Source organism: Carassius carassius, chromosome 4 (genome assembly GCF_963082965.1).
Source record: "Carassius carassius chromosome 4, fCarCar2.1, whole genome shotgun sequence".
NCBI lineage: Eukaryota > Metazoa > Chordata > Actinopteri > Cypriniformes > Cyprinidae > Carassius > Carassius carassius.
The window spans coordinates 38378106-38396744 of NC_081758.1; the positions used below are offsets into that span (position 1 = coordinate 38378106).

At 34.3% G+C, this 18639-nt stretch overlaps 1 protein-coding gene across 1 annotated transcript in view; it reads left to right on the forward strand.

Annotated features, from left to right (window-relative positions):
* Positions 1-140: 140 nt before the first annotated feature.
* LOC132139996 (kinase suppressor of Ras 2-like) overlaps positions 141-18639 on the forward strand; it is a 103071-nt gene continuing 84572 nt past the window's right edge. Inside the window, exons 1-4 of the mRNA XM_059548741.1 lie at positions 141-798; positions 4831-4971; positions 8170-8320; positions 18033-18068. Coding sequence (XP_059404724.1) covers positions 622-798; positions 4831-4971; positions 8170-8320; positions 18033-18068 — 505 coding nt within the window. The 5' untranslated portion in view covers positions 141-621. The remainder of the gene's footprint in view (positions 799-4830; positions 4972-8169; positions 8321-18032; positions 18069-18639) is intronic.

Below are 18639 nucleotides of genomic sequence, written 5' to 3' on the forward strand. Positions count from 1 at the left end.
TATTTATATAGAACATGAGCATTTAAAACAGTGGTTTGATTACAAAAAAGGTTGTCCGAGTTCAAACAGTGAGCTCACTGCATTGATGCTTATCTCGCGAGAACTCTCTCCCCTGCTTGTGTCGGCGATGCGATGCTGATGCTGTTGCTGTGAATTTGATTGACGCGAACATGTCGGTGTGATGGGGGAGCGCAGGGATGCAGCTGATGATGGTCCAGAGGGGGAATACGTGCTGTCAAATCAGACGTTATCTTTAAGATATAACACCTAACGTTCTCCTTTATCATCTATGACAAAGATGTCTAAATTCGTGTTGTATTTCACACGCGCGCAATGGATCTAGCTGATGCTACCGCAGCGAGGATCTGATTTTTCCTTCCTTCCTTCAATATCTGTGTATTATGGTAGAGTCAAGCCGGGGCATCAAACATAAACTGTGCAACCCTGATGACAACTCCGTCAGGATATCAGGATATCAGCAATGGAATCGCCTTACAAGTAGACTCTAGTTTTTCATGATCACAAACCATAATTTCATGAACGCACTATCAAAGTGTTTTCTAATCTGATTGAGCGAAAAAAGTAGCCTGCGCTTAAGAGACGGACCACTGCTCACAAATTATGGACGAGGAGAATATGACCAAAAGCGACGAGCATCATCTGAGTTTGCAAAAAGCCTTGCAGCAGTGCGAACTGGTGCAAAACATGATAGACATTAGTATCTCCAGCTTGGAAGGTCTGAGGACCAAATGTGCCACATCCAACGACTTGACACAAAAAGAAATCCGAACGCTGGAGGTAAGCAAGCATCCATTTGCCTGAGCCCAAATGTGAATGTTGCACCCCAGCATTTCTACAAATGTCAAGAGAGTGGATGCGTCCGCGCGTGCATACACATTAAATAATCCTGCATCTTTGATGTGAATTCAGTTAAAGTTGCATCTCGGGGATTGACTGTATTGGCGTAATAATCGAAGAAGCTCGCGCTGCAGTGAGAGGCGCGAGCTTGCGCATTCTGCAGGTGGTGAAGAAGGTGGCTCGTGCGCTCGCGCTGCTGACATGGACAGCGAAAGGGGCCTGTTGTTGACATTAATTTACATCCTCGTTTTTAAATCTTCCTCGTCATTAAAACGGTCGTTCGTACAATATAAACACGAGATTATTTTAAATTGTGTTATGTAACCAGAGGTACTGTCCCAGATATTTTTTCTATTTTAATATGATGGCAGTATTTTGTGTTAGCTATAGTAGCTACTGTAGTGTTTTTTTTTTCAAAGAAGCGATAGCTAGTTCAGGGTGGCATATAATGCTTATTAAAAATTAGGGCAATTACTTAAGGGAAAACGGGAAGTGTTTAAATATTTTTCTCCCCCTTAAGTTATGTGTCTCAAATTTAGGAACCGATTCCGATTATTCTAAATGGACTGATTCGATTCGAGCTACTTTTGTTGAATTTTCACAGCATTTGCTTTCTGTCTTGAACAGCTTGTTGCCAAGTGATGAGATTTCAGATTTCAACAGAACAGATATATATATATATATACAGTATATAGCTATGTGTGTGATATAATACTGAGTCAGATTCATTCAGGATCTATTTATCCAAAAGTGTTTCTTTTGCTAAAAAGAGTCTAAAAAGAACCGATTCATATGAGTAATTTGCTCAGGAATCAAATTACTTTACACACGCTAAATGTTTTTGATTTGCGACAAAGTACCGACTCATAAGAGCCATTTATTCAGGAATCGGACTACGATTTACTCTCTAATTTATGTAAACCATTAAACAGTTGCACAGCAAAAATAGACTAACATAGGAAAAATATCTGTATTGTTTTGGCTTGTTTTAAAAGATAGATTCTGTAATAAACAGATTAAGATTACACATTTAAAACACCAGGTTTGAGCTAGGTGTTAAAAACCAACATACAAAACACACTTGTGCAATTGGACTTGTAACTCGAAACCTAATGGTTACTGAGATATAACCCTTGTGAAAACTTCCCTGTGATATACAGTACTGTAGCTCTGGTCCTGTTTGAATGGGTGGGGGATTTTAGACTAAACCACATCCAACTACAATCATGTCAGTTTGTTGACTTGTGTTTCAGCATGTTTAGGCTTCAAAAATTGTTTTACATTACACTGGGTCTGTGCAGATGCAAGAAAATATAATTCTGCTTATGGGCTTGATGTGTTGCCTGTATGACACCTATTTCTTAACCCACCATCATTGTCTTGTCAATATCTTAACTTTCAGCTGGCTATAGTAAGTTATTTGTCTTTCATTTATGATATAGTATGATGATTATATAAATTTAGGTTTTGAGTAAGGTTATACTTTTGATCATGATTATGTGCTGTTGCATTCATGTTGGCATAGTGTTTAGTCTTTTATTTTTATTTTTTTTTACTCAGTCTGCTTTTCAGAAGCTTTCTAGTGTTTTTGCACTTTGTTCTTTTGACGGGAAACCTGTTTTCCATTGGCTGTCGATTGCAGCTGTCACTAGTGTCAGTATGTCAAAATGAAGCACTTTGTTTGTTCATGTTGATGGAATAATAATTACAAACATTAGATATTATCAGGGGGTTCTTGCTTGTTTATCTGGTGATGGACATTAGCATCCTTAATTTACCAGGCACTTGTGATGCTCAAAGTGTAATGGCAGCAATACAGTGATCCCTCAATAACTATATGAGCTTTTACCAAAAATAATAAAAACTCATTCAAGGACATTTTATGTGGTCTAGACAAAGCATGTCCTTTGAATACATCAGATACTGATGAAATCTGTAGTATTTTCTAATAAAGGATTATAATTAATTATGATGTTGTATTAATAATATTAATTGGTAATGGTTTAAAACAAGCATGTCCTTTGCTTACAAATCGCCATTGGCTTAAATTACGTTATAAACAAAACCGTATCTACTGTATAGAAGCCCATTACTGCATCGGAATAAAAAAGAAAGAAAGGTAGTTGTGCCTTTTATGTCACAGTTCCAATAATATCAGAAGTGTAAGATAAAAGTCACAGTTACCTTTTTTATATATATAAATAAGTAAAGAATAAGTAAAATAATGGACAGATATCTCAATCAATCAATCAATCAATCAATCAATCAATCAATCAATCAATCAATATAAAAAAATTATCTTGAATCATAAAAAATAAAAAATTAAATTAATTAAATATTTTATTGTTTACCTGCATGTCATGTGACGCTTAACTGTTAAAATGTCAGTGTGTTGTTAAATGATTGAAATATTTATTTAAAACGGAGTTAATTGTTAGGGTTCAGCTGACAAAAAGTTAGGGATTTCTTGGGTTAAAGAATGAATCTGTTTTGTTCAGAATATACCTGCAGCCAGTCCAAAATAACAAGCAAAAATGACAAGGATTTGGGTCAGTCCATCTCAGTTCAGAAAGGGTGTTTAGTTCAGGCAGTGAATTGAGAACTTTGAGTGAAAATGTACATTAAAAGGAACGTCTCTAGGCTTTAATCTTTGATTATTTCAGCTACCCACAGACAATATGTTTTGTTTTCATACAGTGATATTCATCAAACTGTGTTGCCATGGGAGATCAACTCAACAAAAATGAAACTGAACTGACTAAAGATTTAGATGGACAGTGTTCATTAAACTGATAAGGCTGAAATGCAATATAATCAAATAGCTGATTATTTACTCATTGGCTTGAAAGGTCAACATTTATCTTGATGGCATCCAGTGTGTGATATTCCACATGTTATATTTTATAGTGCAGACTTGCTTGTGGACAATCCATGAGGACACAACAAATCCATTGTTTTGCTGCATGTTGTAAAAAAAAGTGTTCATACAACTCAAGGAAACCATCTGTATGGCTTTTTAAGTTCAGTTAATCAATTTACACAGTAAGTAAATGTTTAATGTTTGTGAAAAACCTTAAAATGTTTAACATTTATAAATTTGACAACAAAACCCCCAACAACTATGTAAACAAAACTGGTATATGGTCCAACAATGCAGCAATATTAATTATTCATGCCCTGGTTCATGCTGGGAATGGAGCTGAACCACAAAACCCTTTTATTTTCAGTGTAAACCTATTTGAACTAAAAAACTCACCTGCTGATCTTTGTTTCATCTTAACATGAATATATCATGACAGAAAACGCATCAAAGTATTATTTTTTAGCAATATTTACTTGATGTAAATGCACATTTAGTTCATTTATGCTTGTTGCCTCTCAAATAGTTGTGAATAGTTCCATATTAAAGTCTTTAAAACCATAAATACAGTACATGAGAGAAAATTGGAAAGTGCTATACACTGTAAAAAATTTTTTTAAGATGTAGGTAAAACTACAAAAAACTAAAACAATACTACTTCCGTATTTCTACTTTAAAATTTCATTGTATTTTCAGAGTAAAAAAAAAATCTGTACGAAATTCTTTTCAGTGTTGAAAATAAGCTAGTGTCTCCTGTGAGCTTTTGTGTATGTTGTTTATTCATGGAGGCAGTAACAAAGCTTAAAATGTTGCCTTCGTATTCCTCCTCGTTTCCCTGCACAAACACTGCAATGACATCACTCTTGGGAAACCTGTCCAGTTTAGAATAATCATGTTTTTCCCACATGCTGTGAATCTGTTCAAAGAGAGCATAAAATATTGAGTGGCGTGAAGGACAGATAAAAATGCCAAACATTGCATTTAAAGATACATTTCTGCATATGTAACTGATGTAAATTGTTCAATGTATATTTGCATATTAAAAATGTTTATAAATCATATAGGTTAATGAGTGTTTACATAAAGTTCTTTCTTTCTTTCTTTTTTTTCAGGGTAAACTGGTGACGTATTTTAGTCGGCAGCTCTCTTGCAAGTGTAAAGTGTCCTTACAGGAGCGGAATGTGGAGTTGGATGGATTCCCGCAGCTGGGACACTGGTTCCGCATTGTTAACCTGAGGAAGGAGGTTATTGAGGTTTGTACAATCCTGTGTGTTGTGTCCTAAACCAGTCGTGCACAAACAAACCCCGCCCCACAGATGATTTCATTGACCAACTCCATCACAGTCACCTGTCAAGAAAAGTTCAGACTTCATGGATCCAGTTCAAGAAATATCATGCATAAATTTGATTGTGAAAAATTTGCTAATCATTTGCTTAAGGTAATCAGCCCTGTGATTGACATAACTAATGAAATCTTTAGAATTGTATTATTGTCTCAAACAGGGTTATTATAGTTAACTAAAACTAAAACCATTAAAACATTTGCTTGAAGTAAACATTAACCAAAATAAAAAATTTAGACATATATTTTTAATGACAATAAAAATAAAAATGACAATAACATAATATTATGAAAACATTAGCTAAAATTAAAATGATAACAGAATATATAAAAATAAAGTAATTCAAATATTGACAAAAACTATAATAGTAGATTATTTGATGCTATAATAATGATGGTCTCAGCTCATGTCTTTGGAAAATGAAAGTTTTCAGTTAATCCAATCAGTTAGAAACATTAATTTCTATACTATCTGTTATCAAGGTACAGAATGATTAAGTGCCAAATGCATCTAAATCTGGCAAGCAAATAAATTCAGTTGGTCTCTAATTTTTTGGAAGTGCACAGTAATGTATGATTTAAAGCAAGGATCTTAATATACTGTAAGAACAGTAATCTCTGTTATTAGCAATATTTGCAAACCAGATCCAAACAATCAAGCAGAGAAAAGAAAAGTAAGTGTTGATACTGCAAGTGAAAATATGGAATAAAAAAATGTTGCTAAATCTTGTCTTAAATGCTGAAATTTTTACTCCGCTTTATTACTAAAAACAATTACATCTGTTTGATGTTTTTATTTGTTTATATTAAATGTATCATATTTTTTTACTAACCCTAAGCCTTAGTATTGGTTTAATTACAGCATATTGATTCATTGTCAGTGCTTGCTTGATTTCAAGTTGAAATTGGTAAGAGGATATGATTAGAAAACAGGAACAAATTACCCAATTTTAGAGTTCAGTCCCAGTTACATGCTCAAATGGGATGGCAGTAAAATGTTTTACAAGCAATGTTTATGCAATGAAAGGCAGAAAACATAAGAAAGAAATGAAATGCAATATATAAATATCTAGAAGTTGTACACTAAAGTGAACATAGTGATGTGAAATCCAGATTTAAGTGCGTGTGTGGAGAGATTTGAAAATTATATGTAAATGTGTGACTGGTTTATAGTTGGCTCGTGAGAGCAAGCTTATGTAGGATCAGGATATTTTGTGGGAAGTAGCTGCTTCTGAGCTTCCCCATTTAGTACATCTCGAAATATTTCCCTTCTTATGGCATAAAAGGTTGTAAACATAATCTAGAACAGCAGATACTCCGAAGGCCTTGAGGTTTTTCCTCCTGTGTCGCTGTCCTTGGTGCTGAAGTGATGGCGCTGTCCAAAGTTCTGAAGCCCTCTGCTGATGTGGAGAAGGAATTGCAACTATAACAACACAACAGTTCCTAAAAAAAAAAAAAAAAAAAAAAAAATCTTATTAATTTTGTCCATATGGCAGTTAACCAATGGAATATGCTTTTGCTGAAGCCATCAGCTTTATTTCAGCATTATTTCAACAAGTTATTTTCTCTCTATATAACAAGCATCTTTAAATCAATATTTGTATAATTCTCCTTTGTTTTTAATTCGATATGTCAGTTGCAGTGCTTAATGGGATTGTAGCGCCTTCCCTCGTAGTTGTAGTAGTAGTAGTAGTAGTAGCCCTTTATTGTCACTAGTCACAAGTACCAGCGAAATTAGCCATCAACCTGTCCATACATACACAACATACATACAATATGACAATGGGGTAGACAGGACAGGAAGACAGGGAATTGAGGAAGAAATAAAGCATAACATTAGGGAAATGAAGAGAAAAAAAACAACACCCAGACTATGCTCCTTTTGGGAGTACAGTATGGGAACAGGAAAAACACCTCAGCCACAAAAGCTCATAATCACCATGAACTTCAGCAACAAAAGCACATAATCACCATAAACATCGTAAGAGCTGTAAAGCACAGAGTCTTGTACCTTTGCCTTTTTTGTCTGATTTTCAAATACAGTTTGTTCCAAATTAAAGGTAATATTGTGATTCAAGTCATAGCCTATTGGTTTAGTTTGTGGTTTAGAACTCTTAAAGACATTTTGAAAATTATCATTGGAAAAAATTAATGGGAAAAATACTCTTTGAATGAAGACAGATTAAAAATTAGACAGGGACTGTTGCGCACTAAATAGTAAATTTAAATTTAAATATTGTGATGTAGTAGACATCTTGCATGGCAAGTGAAGGTTGTAGTTTTGAATCTGTCACCATTGAGAAAAGCATGTTTTATTGGTCTAATATGTCCCTGTAATACATTTATTGTAATTGTATGTGTTGCAGACATTTTTATAAGTCCAAGTTAAGTCTCAAGTCTTTTGTCATCAGTCATAAGTTTCCTATATTCTGTAGGTTAGTTTTGTAAACCCTGTTATTTTATATTATTTTTAAGTAGGGTATTATTTCAAATGATTTCTTTGTTCAGATCAAATCATACTTAAAGGATATAAAACAACATTGTTTAATGTTTTACTTGAATTAAAATATATATTTGTTTAACATGATACATTTTAAAAAGGAATAAATTATTGGTGATTTTTCATTCTATTAATGCACTCTGAATATTTTTTTTATGCAATTTTACTTTGAATTTCCCATAGTAATTAAATGGGCAAATATAGTATTTTCACTGCTTGCCATTTTGATACCAACTTATCTGAATTTTGAGGAACATGTATGCATGTGAATAAATTATGTATATGTGACTAAAAGAAACTTACTTTTGGGGACAGTTTAAGGATTTTTTTTCATAAGTTTAAAGTTGAAATTGAAATGGTTTGTAACATTATGTCTTTACTGTCAATTGTGATAAATTTAATGCTTCCTTGCTGATAAAAGTAATTATTTTGTTTAAAAAAAAACACTTCTAACTGACCCCTGAACTTTTTAACAGTAGTGTTGTATTCAAGTTGTATTCGAAATCCACTTGATCTTAAAAATCTCATTGGGTGCAAGTGAATGACATACAAATAATATATTTCAGTCTAGGTCAGCTTGCACATCTCAGACGTGTCTCTTTATTGTAGGAGATCTCTCCAGGTGAGCTGACTCTGGAGGCTCTGTTGGAGATGTCGGATGAGCAGGTGTGTGAGGCGCTGCAGAAGTTTGGAGCGAGTGATGAAGAATGTGCTCGGCTCAACGCCTCGCTCACATGTCTACGATCAGCCCACAAATCAGGTGAGTTCACAGGATGTAGCTAAAAATAAAAACATGAAAAAATATGTCTATCTATCTATCTATCTATCTATCTATCTATCTATCTATCTATCTATCTATCTATCTATCTATCTATCTATCTATCTATCTATCTATCTATCTATCTATCTATCTGTCTGTCTGTCTGTCTATCTGTCTCTGTCTGTCTGTCTGTCTGTCAAGTATCACCTGTCTGTCTGTCTTCACTTATGGCAAAAAGTACAGAAAAGTATGAAAACACAGAATTCTCAAAAAATTTCATTATATGGTGTAGCATTTATTTCTTCTAAAATTAATTGAATGGTTAATTAGAGGTATCCTTTATTTTTGGTCCCAAATTATTTTTGTTCTGGTATGAAAGAAAAGTTATATTAGAGATCATCCAGTAGAGGGCAACACAAAGTTGAGTTTCATTATTTTGTACTGGGATGGAAAACCACTGTCACTCTGTTGTAATGCATCTGAATTTGCTTAATATGATACATTTAGTTATAGAGAACATAGAGTTTTGTGTGTGTGCAGGCTTTATTTTGTATTTTAGGTAATTAATCACAGATCGTTGAATGGGAAGGAGCTTTGTGCACTTGAGTCTGTCTGCATAGTACATTAAACTCTTTCATTTTTAATTAAGTTGTACAGATAGTCACAACTCTAATTATGACTGGATGAGCCATGATCAGTTAAAATATTAACAATATTAATTAGCAATATTGATGATTTGTTATCATGCATTTATTTGATAAAAAAATACAATTTAAACAGTATTTTAACAGTTTTTTTTTGTTTTGTTTTAATATATTTTAAAATATATTTTGGTAACACTTTAGAATAGGTAACACATATTAGTTGCTTATTAGCATGCATATTACTAGATTATTAGCCATGTATTAGTGCTAATTGAGAACATATTAATGCCCTATTCTACTTAACCTTATTCTATATCCCTAATCTTAGACAATACCTAAACCTAACAACTACCTTACTAACTATTTATAAGCAGCAAATTAAGAATTTATTGAGAAAAATGTCGTAGTTAATAGTTAACAAGTGTTACCTATTCTAAAGTGTTACCTATAATGTATTCATGTTATGGCAAAGCTAGGTTTTCAGTAGCTGTGCTTATTAACAAAAACATAAATGTCTTTACTGTCACTTTTGATGAATCAGTTTGTAATGAATCCATACTGAAAAAAAACAACAAAAAAAAACGTGTACATTGCACAGAAATGTTTTACTAACTGAATAATATGGCACCCCGTGAGGCTCAGGTTTTTAAATGTATTAGTATTTGTAACATGAATGAATTAATAAATTAATTTAATTAAAAGGTTTTATTTAAACAAGGCCTTTCTCCAGATGTTTTAATTGCAGTGAGCTTCAGGGCTATGTTTATACAGTTTGATACCTCAGAGCTTATTTGTAGTGTGTGTTTCTACCACTGGAGGACAGCATTGTATCACGGTCTGAAATACAGCAAAGTTTGATAACAGTGTTAGGTAACATCACACTTTAAATGATCAACTAGATCCTCCTGCAGTGTTTGTCCTCTATCCCCACAGCTGGAGCTGATTGTTACTGCTCTTACCTGAAAAAGATATGATTGAAGGAAGTGTTTCTGCAGATGTTCAAATCTCAGTCCAAGTTAAATCCTCACCAGTTTGTGATTAAGTTAGAAAGCTGATAATTAATGTTTTAAACGGCTGGAGCGTCCTGCTTTATGGACTTTTTTTTGCTAATAATTTTGTCCTCAATTGATGTTAACATCGTATGTACATCTTGCAGCTTTCTGCTTCCATGGAAGTTAATGATTTGCAAATTTAATGTTGCCTATGATTAATGATTTGATTGATAGGCTGCTTATGAGCCAGATTTATAATCAAACATGACCAGTAATCAATCATGAAATATTTTTCAAAGACAAAAAATGTCCTTCTGGGGAAATCAAAAATGCCTGTGTTGGCCAACAGTGGGCAGCAAAACTCTTTCAGTCTAGTACTATGTTGCATATGAGTTCTAATAGGGTTGTGAGAAAACAAAGGAAAACTATTCTTTAACAGGTAAATTATATCAAGCATACAAATTTACACAAGCTTTGCTTGTGTTTTTTTTTAAAGTGATCTTATATTTGAGTGTTTGTTTGCACGCTTTTCTCCATCTGATCAAATTGTGCATGTATTTTTTAAGTGATTAGATATATAATGCATTTTGTTTTCATTGTATCTCTTTAGCAAATCCACAGTACCCTCGCATCCGCTCTTTCTTTCCTCCATTGACTCTGTATTTGCTTTGAGTAGTGTTAGTGCGGCTGCCCTGGGGTGCCTGAATTTTCGCAAACGTGGATTCCCTGCTGTGATAGTGTTCAGACACAGCGCTAACCGCCGGTTGCACTGTTGAAAGTGTGATCAGGCTGGATTGCTTTGTTTAAAGATGGCTTAGAGAGGATTTTAAGATGCTCGTAACTTGTTGAGGACCCAGCATGGGCTCCTTCAGAGTCCAGTGCAGGTGTCACACAAGGACTGTGGGGATTCCAGCCATCACGAGAGCTTGGTGTATAATTTAGAATTGGCATCTATCGTCATCTTGATTTATTTTCTTTCTTTTCTTTCTCACTCTTTCTCTCCGTCTGTCTCTCTACCCCTCTTGTTCTCATCTCTGCAGTGTCTTTTTATTCAGACTGATTAATTTATATGAATTTATATGATATCATGTCATTCCAAACCCACTAAGGATATTGTTTCTTCTTTGTGTAAATGACAACAGAATTCATAAAAAAAAATGTTTTCCTTGTGTCTGCCCCTCACTAGCCTGCAGTCTTTTCTCCTTCATCTCAGTATCTTTTCAACTCTCTCTCTTGAAGGTGTAGAGGTCTCATAAGGACAGAGAGAGAATTGGAGGTGTTGTAGTGTCGTCGAGAGGATACTAAACTGAATTAGTGATTTTAGTGAGTTTGAGACCTCACACCTCATTGCTTTCCAGAGAAAAGTAATATATTAAACAGGATTCTTACAGGCAGAACAAAGCAGTGCAAGGGATTCATGCATAATGTTGCTTGATTTGAAACCTAATACAATTACATTGAAACTTATGTTTATTATATGTGTATATTTTTTTATAATAAATGTTTCCTTTAATAGAAAATAATAATTGCTTCTGAAAATTCAGCTTCGCCATAACAGGAATAAAAATAAATAAATAAATAAACAAACACACACACACACACACACACACACACACACACACACACACACACACACACACACACACACACACACACACACACACACACACACACACACACACACATATATATAAACTGTTATTTTAAATTGTTAGAATTTTACAAAATATTATTTTCATTCCTTTATAAATATATAATATATATATAGCCCTGGTGAGCATACCGGAACATTAAACATTTGTGAGCATAAAAATTGTAAAAGTTGTAATGACCCCAAACTTTTGAACAGTTCAGAAGTAGTGTGTAATTTTTATGTATATTATACCATAATTTTTGGAACTCGTCTCATGTTTAAGCAGTGTTCTTTTATTAATTAAAATAACTTAACTGAAAGCTATTTAACATGTTTAATTTTAACATTATGCTAACATTTTTTGCATTCATGTTTTCTGCCATTTATTTATTAGGCACATCTTTGATCATTGTATTCAGAGTGTGAATGTCCCACTGTTGTGACTCTTTTCTAGAACAGAATCGGCTGCTGTAACTTCTTCTACACATACAGGGGAGAAATCATCTTTCTGGTTTGAGGGATTAACAGGGATTATCTTATAAAAGGCATACACAACGTAACAAAAGTGGACAGACACATCTCAGCCGTTTCTCAAGAACTTTCAATAGCCTATTTTAAAAAATACGGTATATACCAATTTCATGTTCAGTGTGTCAGTATATATCTACCAGTTAATAAAGATGAATAGGTGTATAATACTGCTCATTGTGTTATTTTATTGATCTAGTTGTATTATATTTAACCTTTAAACAGTAACTTTATACATTGTAAAAAAAAGTGCTGCTTATCATTCATATTAGTGTGTAATTGGGATGTATTTTTTTCAGCTTCTCCCCCAAAACAGCCCTTCAAACAGTTTTACAAATAAGCCATTTTTCAGAAGTGTTGTTGCCCAAATATTTGCCCAAAGGTGGTTGTTTTCATAAAATAAATGTACAAAAATGTACATAAACCATGACATTGTCACTACTCAGTAACTGGCTTTAAGCAAATATTCCAGGTTCAATACAATTTAAGCTCTGTCAACAGCATCTTTGAAATCCTATCTTTGCATTCATTTTAGCTCCCTGCTCAGTTTATAAAAACTGGAAAATTTGTATCCTGTGATGCACTTATAGTACGGATGGTTCCAAATTACCATAGAAATTCCATTTAGAATTTCAGGCTGGTAGAATTGTTCAACTAGTAAAATATGCTGTTAATACAGCTACATTTCTATACACGACTGTTCAAATGTCTATTTTTTTTTTTAAGTCTCTTTTGCTTGCAAGTCTGCATTTATGTGATTACAGATACAGTATAAACAGTAATAGCGTGAAAAATTATTATAATTTAAAATTAAGGTTTTCTATTTTAATATATTTTAAAATGTTATTAAAATGTTTGTGATGGCAAAGCTGAATTTCAGATTGCAGTACTCCAGTCTTTAGTGTCAAGTGATACTTCAGAAATCATTCTAATATGCTGATTTGCTAATGATTCTCAAGAAACATGTCTTATTATTATCAATGTAGAAAATAGTAGTGTTGCTTAATATTTTTGGGAAAACTGTGATGCAGTTGAAGGCATGTTTGGTTGGCGAGACTTGGTCATTTTGACTTGGCTCAAATGTCTTTTTGATCTGATGCATGTGTCATTTCCTCTCTGTCAGTATTTTATCCACTGTGGATGGCTGAGAGCCTTTATAATTAGCCCTGCCTTGACAGAAATATCCCTGCTAAGTCATATTCATAGTCATCATGTCATGTAGTCAGTCATATTGCGTTATTATTAGAGCACAACCTAATTAACGGCATTCGGAAATGATTAGCGCTGTGATGTATAGGCAAACTGCGTGGGCGACGTGTCATCTTGCCACCTTTCTGGAGTTGTTTTGTGATTTTAATGGCAGTATCTTTGACTTGTGATAATGCCATTGCTAATCGAGATGCTAATAGAAGTATCCATACATCCCTTTGTAGCAGTTGTATAAGGTACTGTTGCTAGGCAATGGTCGTGATTGCAAATGCATTGTTTCAGAAACTTTGACATGTTCTCATTAGGATTTGCTAAATCATTATCGGTCGACTCTCCTTCTTTCTTCTGTAGTTTGGATGTTTGGATGAAATTAGTGGTGTTATAAGGCTCATAGTTAGTATTAGGGATCTGAACAAACCTCTGACCCTGCATATTCAATTTGGTCATGTAACTCAACCCACACTGTTTGTGCTACAGACCTAAATTTGGTGGATTTGGGTGGATTAGTTTCTTGGTGCTTTATGCTCTAGGATTTGGACCTGGTGGTACATTGAAAAAGTCAAAAAAGTCCCATAGGTTTGCATATCATCGTAAACAACTATGCAGAATACCTTAGCAACATGTTAAGGGAATAGTACACTCAAAAATGAAAAATTGCTGAAAATGTACTCGTCCTCAGGCCATCTGAGATGTAGATGAGTTTGTTTCTTCATCAGAACTCGGGCCGGCAACACCACGACTGAGGTGCCCTTGAGTAAGGCACTGAACCCCCAACTGCTCCACGGGTGCCGCAGCATAAATGGCTGCCCACTGCTCCGGGTGTGTGTTCACGGTGTGTGTCTGTGTGTGTGTGCACTTTGGATGGGTTAAATGCAGAGAACCAATTCTGAGTATGGGTCACCATACTTGGCTGTATGTCACTTTGTTAAGAACGGATTTGAAGAAATGTAGCATTGCATAACTTGCTTACCAATGGATCCTTTGCAGTGAATGGGTGCCGTCAGAATGAGAGTCCAAACAGCTGATAAAAACATTACAATAATCCACACCACTCCAGTCCATCAATAAACACCTTGTGAAGCAAAAAGCTGCATGTTTTTAAGAAACAAATGAATCATTAAATAGTTTCAACTGTCACTTCTGGCCAAATCCATAATAATGCTTCCTCCAGTGTAAAAGTATCCCCTGTTGTTCTTTCACATCAAAATCCACCAACATATTTGTGTAGAACTGTTTCAGACTGTTTTGCTTGTAAGTTGTGCTTGATCTGTGTATATTTCTCTCCTGATACAGGCAAGACAATATTTTTGCTGGAGACAGCAATGTTATGAATAGAGGACTTTTAACTGGAAGCAACAGTTTATAGATAAAAAATGACTTGTTTATTGTAAACACACATGTTGTGGTTTATTTACATTACTTGTAGATTATTGTGATGCTTTTACCATCTGCTCTCATTCTGAAGACACCCATTCACTGCAGAGGATCCATTTGTAAACAGTTGATGCAATGCAAAGTTTCTTTACATCTGTTCTTAAACAAACTCATCTGCATCATTGAAGGCCTGAGTGTGAGTAAATTTTCAGCAATGTTTAATTTTTGGTTGAACCACCAGTCAAAAACCTTAGCAACTCCTATAACGCTCTAGTTTGTGACGTCATGTTTTGCTCATGAGAGACATTGATTTGCATCTCATTAATGCAATGAAACTAACTTGGAAGGATATTTGTCTTACTTACTGCGAGGCTATGAATGTCTTCAGTTGAGATTAGTTATGGGGAATGAAATCAGTGGCATTTGTTTCTTACTTTGATAAGATACATTCATCATTCAGGAGAATATACACAGGAATTATTGACAGCTGTAGCCACAATCTGCTGCACAACAGACAGATTCATTCACACCTTTCTGTACCAAGACAGAGGTGAGTCCTGAGGTTGAAAATTGATGATAGACAAAACCAACATGGGGTGTGAGATGAGGATGTTTTAAAAAAAATAAATACAACAGCTTTTTTGGAGAACAAACTGTTTTTTTTAATCTTTGCACTTATTTCAGGGTGTTACTAGATAGGGATACACAGTATACCAGTGGCATATCTATATCCTCCAAAAATTACTTTTTACAGTTTAAATTCTGTGATGTGTTCTTATATAGTATGTTCGGTTTCAGACTTTCTCACCAGATATCTTTTCTACTCTACATTTTGCTTTGTATACATGTACATTACCACCCAAAATTTTGGGGTCAGTATGATTTTTTTTATAGTTTTTTTCATCAGGGATGCATTAAATTGATCAGTAAATATCAAAGTAGAGGCATTTATAAGATCAAAGTATAGATATTTATAAAGTTACTAAGGACTTCTATAATAAATAAGTTCTGATCAAGTGCTTAAAAATAATTGCTGACCATTGGAATGTTAGTATAGTGTGGAAAATTCTACAGATCAAGTTTGAAAACTATTACAAAATAAGTGAAACACATTCAATTGATGAAGAATATTGGGTGTCACTCATAAAACATGAGAAGAATGCATTTCTGTATAGATCCCTCAAATTAGTTCTTACATAAATTTATGTAAGAAAGGCTTTTGAAAAATGAATTTAACTTTCATGAAAAAATTACTGTAAGAGGTTTCCCTTCTTCTTTTTGCCATTAGTTCCCATTAGACAAACAGGTAGTCCCACCACTAACTAATTTGAGTCAATATTGTTGCTTTGTTGGTTTATAATATTGATACTTTTTTTTTAGGAGAAATCAACCTACAATAGGCTTAAACTGTTTCTGCACATTGGCACTATGATAGGATACAGTATTTTAACATTAAAAAGGGACACGACATTTGATTTTAAGTCCAATTATGGTCAGTCTGGTTAGTTTTGTGCTTTTTAAGATGTGATATGCTTATAGGATAATTGCTTAGGGTTGCTTTTTGTTTGTCAGGCCCTAAAAATCACACTGAAAGAAGGAGAAGGATGTAGTTAATGTGAAGCTTCCTCCGGGGCTCTGCATAGTATTAATAAACATATCAACTGGCCAAGTAGTTAGTTATTGGTTTCTCAATCATGTAAGCAACTTGACATTGCAAACTTCACACATCTCTCGGCGGGTCAAGCGCAGGCCATGCCTGAAACTTTGAAACTTCGAGTAGCTTGTTTGTCATCTCTCTTCTGTAATTAAAAATGCTTATTTGAACATCTTTAAGGCCATGAGAGGACTGCGAGAAGTATCCTTCAGCTGTGCCCACTGGACCCCTCCTTAGGAGTGGCAAACACACTTATCTCCCATCATGCTCAAAGAGTGGGAGTGTGTCCCCTAGAGCAACTTGAGTGTCTTGTAAGGGGGTTGAGGGGTTGTTAAGGGCCCTTAGAATCATTTGTGCGTAGTGAACTGTGACCGCTGAGCCTCAGTCCAGGTAAACCACAAGAAGGAGGGTCCTGTAATGGTGTTTGTTCATGTGTGGAGTCAGTAGATTGTGGATTCCAAGCAATTACTGATTAACGATCTTTGACAGAAATTGACAATTTCTCTCTCTCTTTTTTTATTTTTATAAAGTTTTCTTCGTAAACCATGACTTAGTGAAGCTATAATTTTTAGTTTTGCAGTGTGGCCTCAATATTAGTATGTTTGCCCTGACATGATGAGCTGTGATTACATTGAAGCCTAAAGGTGCAGTTACATTTGTCCATTGTTCTAGGGCAATATCTAGTAATTTCAATAGGAATCCACTCGATTTCCCAACACAGATTTTATAATGGATTACATTTTTTTCATGGATTAGCTGTGCTGACCAGAGAATGCTGCTTTGTTTGAAATTTACCTTTTCTTTGCCTAAAAAATGTTTACGAAATTTTGCTAATATGGCTGTACCTCAAGGAAAAAAAAATATTTTTAGTATTGCAATGTTTAATCTTAAATTCCTTTTGTTGCTCAAATCATTTAGACCTTCCCTGCCTTTAATATCCCGTGAACAGACCAAGAGGGAGTACCTCTTGCCAGCCCAGTGTTAGCTTTTGTATTTTTTTCTCAGCAAGTAATTCTACAACGGAATTCACTAACTTGAAAGAAAAATGTACCACTTTTACAATTAACCTATTAGATGAGTTTGAAAATGAATTGATGTTCTTTAGCACATTAAGCCATTTGGGTTTCCATCCATCTTCTTGTCTTTCAGTTATTCTATATATAAAAGTGCCATCAATCAAATTACAGCAGCCTACCTGGTCTCCCAGAGTTGAAGACATTTTCTACAGCTCACGTTCAATCTCATGAAAATACATATCCCATGAAATAATCCCACACTTTCTCTAGAGTTTAGACACATTTAATGTCTGTCTGCTGGTTTTCCGTTCATTCTCTGTAATGCCAAATTATTCTGTATTTATGTCAACACAATCATTTTCGAAAGAGGAAAACAAACAGAGAAAGAGCTAGAGAGACTGAAAAACATGATATGATGCATAATGGTCATCTTAAGAAAAAAGGAGGATCATATTTTGACTCGTATTTTAATTTCCCTCTGGTCTACATTAATGGTGTTGGTGATTCCATTATGAACATAAAAAAACTGCTATAAGGGACACATTTCAGTTATATTCTTAATTGCAATAGTAATATTGTTTTAAGAAAATGCAGAGAAATCTAATGAATTGAATTTCATTTGAATATGTATTAATGAATATGCATTATTATTTTTTTTCAAGAACAACTTGAGGATGACAAATTACACAGTAATGGAGGTGAGGCACCATCCGTTTCTCTTTCTCCTGTGTGTCTGTTGTCATTGTGGTGTTTTTACGTATCCGTCAAATTCAGAACTCATTATATTGCGACATTTCAGACTCACTTTGCTCTCAATCACACATATCCTTTCATCTTTCTGTCTGTTTGTCATGATAGATGCTGTCTGAGTCTCTTCACTGTTGACATCCTTCATCTGGCCCTTGGTATCAAAACGCATCTTCTCTTCTCTTCTCTTCTCTTCTCTTCTCTTCTCTTCTCTTCTCTTCTCTTCTCTTCTCTTCTCTTCTCTTCTCTTTTTTCTCTTATACCTTGTCACCTCTGCTCTTCTTGTCTAGTGGTTTTATGTTTTTCAGATCATCAGCATTAGCCAGTAAGTTTTTTTCTGTTTGAGGATTACAGAAATAAGGAGTTATAGCTATCTAAAGTAAATTATTTTAAATTTTCAGTTCATTTTCAGTTCATTATTTTAAATAATTTTAGCAAACGTTATAAAAATATTTTACAGATTTCTTTTTATCAAGTTCAATTAGTTTGTTCAAACTGATAAATTATTTTAGAAAATATTAT